General features: G+C 42.9%; 1 protein-coding gene across 1 annotated transcript in view; it reads left to right on the top strand.

Annotated features, from left to right (window-relative positions):
* The first annotated feature begins 6031 nt into the window (after positions 1-6031).
* The window catches only part of COPS5 (COP9 signalosome subunit 5), a 21056-nt gene continuing 18582 nt past the window's right edge, over positions 6032-8505 (top strand). Inside the window, exon 1 of the mRNA XM_003797249.1 lies at positions 6032-6509. Within this exon, the coding sequence (XP_003797297.1) occupies positions 6367-6509 (143 nt within the window). The 5' untranslated portion in view covers positions 6032-6366. The remainder of the gene's footprint in view (positions 6510-8505) is intronic.

Below are 8505 nucleotides of genomic sequence, written 5' to 3'. Positions count from 1 at the left end.
AATTTTCCTAAATATGTCTGATAGAAACAAAAGATGATGGGATAATGTATATATTTTGCTGTAGAATTTTATACAGAATTTAAGTAGAAATGTCACCTATCAAAAAACCATGCAGTAATAAGCTTCTTTCACACTGAACCAAGCCTTCCATACAATCCTATAGCAATTAATTTAACATGTGCATGTTTTTTTGAGAAAGAGTCTCACTCTTTTGCCCTAGCTAGAGTGCAATGGCATCACTGTAGCTCACTGCGACCTCCAACTCTTGAGCTCACCTACTGAGCTCACCTACCTGAGTTGCCTCAGCCAACTGAGTAGGTGGGACTACAGGCCTGCACCACAAAGCCCAGCTCGTTTTTTCTATTTTTAGTAGACCTGGGGTCTCATTCTTGTTCAGCTGGTCTCAAACAACTTGGCCTCCCAGAGCACTAGGATTACAGGCATGAGCCACCATGCTTAGCCAACGTGTGCATTTAAATGTGCTTCTGACCAAACTTTGAAAGAACTCCCTCTTGAATCTATATTTATATTTCTCTTTACTATTATTAACATTAATAACTACAGATTCTAGAAGTGATTTTAAGTAATAGTAACTATGGTAATAAAACACATTTTTAAACAACAGTAGGAAGCACAGTATACAACATAACTGATAAAACGTGACATTTATCAGAGATGTAAATATATTTTTAATCATTTCTAATTCTGTTCTACTATTCTAATTAGCTTATTATAACATCTGTAAATTAAACTGAAGAATCAAGGACAATAGTAAGATTTCTCCTGATAACAACCTCCAGCCAAATACCACCAAAACCAGGACATTTTTCAGGATATTATTACCAGGTATTTTTTTCTGTGTAGTGTATAGTGTATAGCTATACACTATAGCTATGTATAGTGCAGCTGTGTATAGTGCAGATGATAGTTTTCAGGAAAGCATTTTAACTGAAAGACCAGGATTTGAAATCCATTTCCATCATTCTATTGATCTCAATGTGACTGACCTCAACTATGTTCCTTAAGTCTCTATTGCCTCAGTATCATCTATAAAATGGAAATACTATCTACAGTTATTATGAACAAAATACAGTAGAATCTCTGTAAGTTGACCACTGAGGGGACTATAACAAACTAGTCAACAAACAGAGGTGGAACTAGGCCTACTGCATATTGAGTACAAAGGGGTCTAGTCTATGAAAATTAAGTCAACCTAAGGAGGTGGTCAATGTACGGAGGTGGTCAACTATGGAAGTTCTACTGTATTTTGTTCATAATAACTGTAGATAGTAGTCACACAGAACCCAACAACTGGAAATCAATAAATCAGTTATTTTATTAATTATTATTGTATTTTCATGGTCTATCTATATTTACCTTCTAAAAACAAAGCCACCAAACTCATAGTAATGCTGGGATTTAAATCGCCAATAAGTGATACTTGGTTATCATAATCCAAACCAATATCACTTCATCTTAAGCTTTGTCTTTTTATATTTATTGAACAGACAGAAAGAAATAGAAGCAGACCAGAACATACCATTCTGCTAAGTCTGGGCAAATCCTAAGAACAAAGCAGACCCAGTAAGAACTAAGTATGCCTCATCCCTTCTCCCAGTCTCATCAATCACAAAGAAATGGGAAAATGCTGCTCCTATCCTTTTCCCTCTCTAGGGATGAGTGCAAATGTTTTGCCTACTATGGAAGCATGAGAAACAGAAAATGTCTCCCCTCCTAGGGCAACATATGTATTGTGCTAGATGCTAGGAAGATCAAAAAAGAAAAAGAAAATACCAAAAAAAAAAAAAAAAAGAATAAAACATAATCTTTACCCTCAAATTTGGACAAGATAATGCCCCCTGCCAGAGTGGCTCACAGTCTTCCTAGCCTGGGGTTTAGGAGCTGAATGTAAGATACTCATAAAGGATCCACTGAACATATGAAGCAAATACACTAAGTCTAGAACTAAGAAAAGAACCCAGGGTGGAAATAAAGATTTTGCAATGTTTAAAATAATCACCAAAGCTATGGGAGAAGAGGGTTGCCTGGAAAGAGACCCTGGAGTAGGACAACAGGACGTACAACAGAATCTCAGAGAGTGATAACATATGCGTTTGAGGAAGGTGCCTGTGAAAGAGCCTTAGAAGAGAGGGAGAAATTGGACAGTATTTCTCACTTCTCATCCATTCTGAGTTCTTCCCACCACATGAAGGTTCTCAATCTTTCTCCAGGCAGGTGATATCTACACAAGCAACTTACTCCCATGGGTACAACCAAATTTGGACAAAAATCCCCCTCAATGTTGCTATCAATTACTGTTGCAGAAGAAAGAGAGGGAAGTTAGGGAACAGGACACAGACAGTGAATATATAAAACCATATTGAAGTCCTTTTGCAGATATTACTACTATATCATTAATGGTGACTAAGAGTAGTAGTGTAAATTAGGTAGCTTTTGGGTTGTGCAAAATTGCTAAAATACTTAAATACCTTAGAATGCCACCCAGGAAAGCACTAAGTCAGAATGATATTAAAAGGATAATCTGAAATCTGCTCAAATGTGTAATAGCTATATCACATTTCTCTGAAAACTTCATTTGAGAAAACCTGTACTTTAAAGTATCCTGTTTCAATGGTAAATTGAATAATTTAGCTGTCTAAACTCACCCTCACTCTCCCAGAAGGTGTGTCAGGACACCCAAAACTTACTCCTGTGGAGCAGTTTAACAGCTATTTAATCATTTGAAAGGCAGTAACCTCCTGACCAGAAGAATGATATAGAGAAAAGAAAGCATCTTAACCTTTTGCATGGAATTCCTTTTTGCTTGACAACATGATCATCATTCTTTCATATAAAATAGAACCTCTCTGACCAAAGGCTGAAGCAAGAGAATCTCCTAAACCCAAGAGCTGGAGATTGCTGTGAGCTGTGACGCCACAGCACTCTACCAAAGGCGATAAAGTGAGACTGTCTCTAAAACAAACCCAAACAAACAAAAAAAAAACAAAAAAAAAAACCTCTCTCTGAGAGTAATTAGCTTTTTAGAAACTCATATTGGTTGCTTTGAGGCTCCTGCAATTCCAAAGTGTCTGGAAACTAGGTGGTGAGGTATTTCAGAATTTAGTCTTCCTTAAAACCTGAATGAAGCACCTTAATCCTACAATTCCTGAGAGCCGGCTTCTCTCAAAACCTGAGTGCCATTGCTAACTGCTAACAGTTACTAAACATTTACTAAAACTAGATTCATGTCCTAGATAAGAATTCTAAATCAAGGCAGTCAGAAGAGGTTCCTGGCAATCACCGGGGGATAGTAATAGCACCGAGCTACAGGGAAGAGTAAATAAATTTTACTGGCAAAGCCAAGTGCTGGGAAGAGTGTCTTGGAACCCAAGCACTCAAACGTTAAACCAGAACAGCACCAACTAGAAAAGGCGCTCGGGGAGTCTCAGCTGAGCAGCATGGGGCCCAGCCTCCGGGGAAAGGAGACGCCTAGGAACCAACAACCAGGTCGTCTCCGGGCGCTGGAGCGGCTTACTCTTTAGGAAAAGTCAAGGTGTTGTCAGGCAACCGGCTCTCAACACCAACAGAGGCAGCGGTGACCGCGGTGGCCGGGGAATCCGGACAGCGTAAACATGACACCGCCCCCAGCTGGGCAGCTGCAAGACCCCCGGCCACAGAGAACCCCGTTCCAATCCCTGTAACCACGTCACCGTAGCCTACTCAGCGGCCGCGAGACTCCAACCCTTCACCCTCATAACTGGGGCGCCTCCCGTGCCCAGCCCAGCAACAATGAGACCCCTTACAGACCAGAAGCCCTCTCCTACAGCCCCTGTAACTGCGGCATGGCCACCGGCCTCGAGACCTCGGTCCCCAGGGAGCCCCTGCCCCAACCCCGGGGACGCGAATGCAGCCCGGGGACCACTCCCTCCATCCGTCACACCCTGCCATGCATGTTCCCCACCAGCAGCCAGCGGACTCTTACTTGGGAGAGTGGTCTCGAGTCTGGGGAAACACACTGCGCTCTAGAGAGGCTCTTCACGGGCCAAAGAGGCGGCCACCGTCACCCGGGAGAGAACTGTGTGACAGATCGCTGGGGCCCGGCTCCGCCCCTTAGGCCCATCCCCTGTACCCGCCCTTCGCCAACGGCCGGACACGGCCCCGCCCCCGCTGCGGCCGAAGGGGAAGCTCAGCGGCAGATGGCGCCCCCTGCCGTCCCGGAGGCCCCACAGTACTCTAGCAGGAAACTCCCAACTCGTTCCCCTCTCTAGCCCGGGGGCTGTTAACCGTGGGAGCCCCTTCTCCAGCTAAAGCATTTCCAGCCCTTTTAACCCCGCCCCCTTGCACTGGCACGCAGCGGAACAGTGTCAGAGCCCAGGAAGAGAAAAAGAAAAGGGGTGGCAATGGTATACCTCTCAAGGTTATTACTCCTAGCACAGGAGTCTGGTCAGCATTCAGTTCTGGGCTGTCATTACCATTTTCAACATGTAACTCAGTTCACCCCAATACTGAATGATATATTCTACCACTAAAAAAGAGAGCTCTAGCTTTTCAGGAGAATGGAACTGAGGGTACTAATGTATTTTAAGGGCCCTAATTTATCCTAAATTACTCTGTAAGGTGGTTTTAAAGGCACGTTTTCCTCAACTGGAAGTGAAGGTCAAAACCACAGGCTGTAGTGTGCATTCAATAATTCTAATGTATTGAACTTTGTCACGCACCATACAATGCAGAAGGTAGTGTTCCACACTCTCAAGGATACCGCGAAAAGGAAAACTTCTTTGTCAACAATACATTACAACACATCCTGTTATAGGAGAACCTACAGAGACTTAAAGAGACAGTGGAAACAATGGCCACTGGAGAGAGCCAAGAAGAGTTCATGGTATATGTCTCTGAACAGTATTTTTTAAAGATGAATGTGAGTTCCCAAGATGCATGCAGACCACATATGCAGGGCCAAAGAGCACTTCTCGAATGAAAAGTTCTAGGGGGGTACTACATAGATGCATCCGGACCATGTTATTAAGAGTTGTGATGCTACTTCTTCCTTGTTTCAGCAAAAAAATTATCGAACACCTATCCTAGGTGGTAGAGATAAAACAAGGAACGGAGACCCAGTCCCTGTGTCTTGAAATTGTGGACTTTAAACGAGGAGATATGCACTGGAAATTCAGAAGGGTGATGGCTAAACTCATAAGCGCGGTCTACAAAACTAGGAACTATATTCACGTAACAAAACTGCACTTGTACTCCTTAAATCTATAAAAATTTATTTTAATTATTAAAATAGTAAGATCTATTAACTAGATAACGAGAACTTTGTTATAAAGTTTATCATGTAGGTGGAAAGCGGAGCCTCCGGCCAAAAACTGAATGCAGGCGCTTTAGAGGGAGAAAAAGGAGAGGCTGAGATTTATGCCCAGTGAAATTTAGCACTCGTGTGTGGATGGAGGTATAGGGCAAAGAGGAAAGAAGACCTAAAACAAATCAACAAATGAAATAATTAAGCATAGTTTTAACTGGATGAAAACAAGTTGCCGAGATTACTCCTAGAGGGCAAAGGCGGTTCGCAACACAGTTCTGAAGATTTAACTATAATTTTTTAAAAACTGAGTACTAGACGTTTTCAGGACACTAATGGCACAAACCATATTAGAGATGCTAACTTTTACGAACACACCAAAAGAAACAACTGTAGCAATCCTCGGAAAGCTAGAGATTTCCCACCACCAGCCCGCAGGATTTTACGCATGTGCAGTGAGTCATTTTAAAGTAAAATAGGATGCAATGTTCATCTTACCCTTAGCCAGCTTCCAGAACTACTGATATCTCAGTCTTCCCACACACAGCCTTATTTTTCAGTCTTTAACAAACTTATTTGATTTAAGGTACCTATACGCACACAAAAACAGTACTTTCCCCAATCCCGTTAAGGCTCCACCCACCTGTAATATGGCAGAGGCTGAGCCTGCGCAGTACAAACCGGGATGGCCTAGTCCAGTTTCTGGCATGCCCTTCTTCCGGTGCGGAAGACCATACCATTCCCATACCTGATCATTGTATTTGTCTTAATTCATACATATAATGGTCCAAAACAAGATGTTGTCATTTAAGTCACAATAATATTCTTCTCTCCCTAATTATTCCTGTAACTGATGTTTCTATCGTCGCGTCCTCAAAGGGCCCCTATCTTCCCCGAATGGTCTGTACCAACTTCCCCTCCGGTTCTAGGCGTCATGGCTGCCTCGAGAGGCTCTTAAGAGTTTCCACCTGTGGTGGGAAGGGTCGGACGCTTACACTCGCGCAGTTAGCTAGGTCAAGTTCCGTCTTGGTCGTGAAGTCGACACCTTCTCCGATTCCTTGGCGATGGCGGCGTCCGGGAGCGGTATGGCGCAGAAAACCTGGGAATTGGCCAACAACATGCAGGAAGCTCAGAGTATCGATGAAATCTACAAATATGACAAGAAACAGCAGCAAGAAATCCTGGCGGCGAAGCCCTGGACTAAGGAGTGAGGAGGTCCCTGGCGAGACGCCTGGGAGGGAAGGGATGGCGGGAGTTTAAGAGACCCTAAGGGAGTGGGAGTTGGAAGGGGGTGAACAGCTTTTTTTTCACCGGCGGGCACAGGGGAACACAATTCCCCTGAGGCATTTTGTTCTACCTTTATCCCTTCAAGTAGAGCCTAAGCCCATCCACTGGGGCCTGATTAGACTCCCCTGTATGCATCTCTACCCCCATTTGTCTCCGGAGGATGAAAGGGAGAACAAGAAGCGGTGATTTAGATTGTCACTTCTGAATGTCCGTATTGTCCTATATGCTATACACTCTGCCGTGAACACGGTGTCGACATTACACCTTACCGGGACCTTAAGATGTTTCCAGACTGGGGACTGCAGCTGTTTTCAGAAATCTCGTCAACAGTCCAAGGGTCTGAAATAGTTATGAGCTAGCTACTTAGGAGGCTGAGGCAGGAGGAACTTGAGACTAGGCTGCAGTGAGCTAATGCACAGTGAGCTTATGCCATTGCCCTCCAACCTGGGCGACAGAGCGAGATCCTGTCCCTAATAAAAGCAAAAAGAAAAGAAAGTAGCTCCGAGCCATCTTCTAGAGGCCTGTAATAGTTTTTTGATTGCTGGTAGTTATTTCAGAAATATGCTGAGGCTCTGCTCCGTGTATAAAATGTTACTACACCAGTACACACAAGCCAGAAATAATAAAAAATAGAGCTTAAGTCTTTTTGTCCCTTAGCAAAATCCATTTATCCCTGGGAATGATGACAAATCAAGAATTCTTTACTCATAATATTTATCCTTTCCTAAGAGTAGATTTTGTTAGGGAGAGTAAAAAAGAGCACAAAAGCTAATGGTGAGATAGAAAGGAGAGCTCTGATCAACAACAGAACGTACTTTATGTGCCTCAGAGTTTTGTTTGTTTTGCCGTTTTTGGCCAGAGCCAGGTTTGAACCCGCCACCTCCTTTGAGCCACAGGCGCTGCCCCTGCTTCACAGTTTTTTTACAAGGCTAGCTTGTAATCGTCATTCAGATTCAACAATGGTTATTGAGTACTTAATATGGGCTAGGCACTAAGCTTTCCGCATCTCATTTAATCTTCGTGACATCCCAATATTGTATTTTCATTCCTTTTTTTTCCGTAAATATGGAAACAAGCAAATATGTTAACTTATCTCGCGATCACACTGAGGCAATGAGCTCTTGAACAGTAATCAAACCTAAAATCAAATCACACAGCTGTTACTAACTAGTTGATTTACCTTAGGAAATTTACTTGCCCATCTTTATCTGTAAAATTGAAACAAGACCTACCTATTAGCTATGTCCTAAATAAAGGTCGGGGTAGGGGAATGAGGGAGCCGGCAGAGGGGAGGAGGGAAGGGCATGGGGGGAAGAAGAGGGGAGTCACGGTATAACACACCCCTTGGGGGCAGGACACAATTTTATAAGAGGGACTTTATCTAACAGATGCAATCAGTGTGACCTAATTCTTGGGATTCTGTACCCTCAATGAATCCCAAACAATAAAAAAAAAAAAAAATTAGATGAGGCAGTGTATAAAAAGTATGTATGTAGTAGGAGCACAGTACCTTGTGAATTCCTGTCTTGACTTCCAAAGTCTCTACATTTTTCAGTTTGTGGTTAAAATCTGGCAAAGCTTAGGAATTAAACTTGGATGCTTTCTGAGGACAGACATCTGAAAAGGCTTCTCAGAGACACTGACTATACAGGCCAGTTAGGTTGTCTGGTTGTCCCCTTCTCTAGCAGGCTGGGCATTTTAGGTGATCTGTTAAGTATTTGGAAACTATCAGTCAGCCTCTCTAACTGTGGCTCTAACTATATTCATCCTAGCTGTACATCCTTGGGCTACATCAGTGAGACCAGAATGTAATTTTATTCAAGAGTTTAATCATATTAAAAAGTGGAAAGCCACACCTTTCAACACATTGTTTTTGACAGTACCCTTAAGAGACAGGTTAATAATACTAACAGCAG

The sequence above is a fragment of the Otolemur garnettii genome, unplaced genomic scaffold (assembly GCF_000181295.1).
Source record: "Otolemur garnettii isolate 467f Iridium unplaced genomic scaffold, OtoGar3 scaffold00113, whole genome shotgun sequence".
Lineage (NCBI taxonomy): Eukaryota > Metazoa > Chordata > Mammalia > Primates > Galagidae > Otolemur > Otolemur garnettii.
Note: the sequence above shows the minus strand (reverse complement) of the source record. Positions and strands in the feature narration are given on the sequence as shown.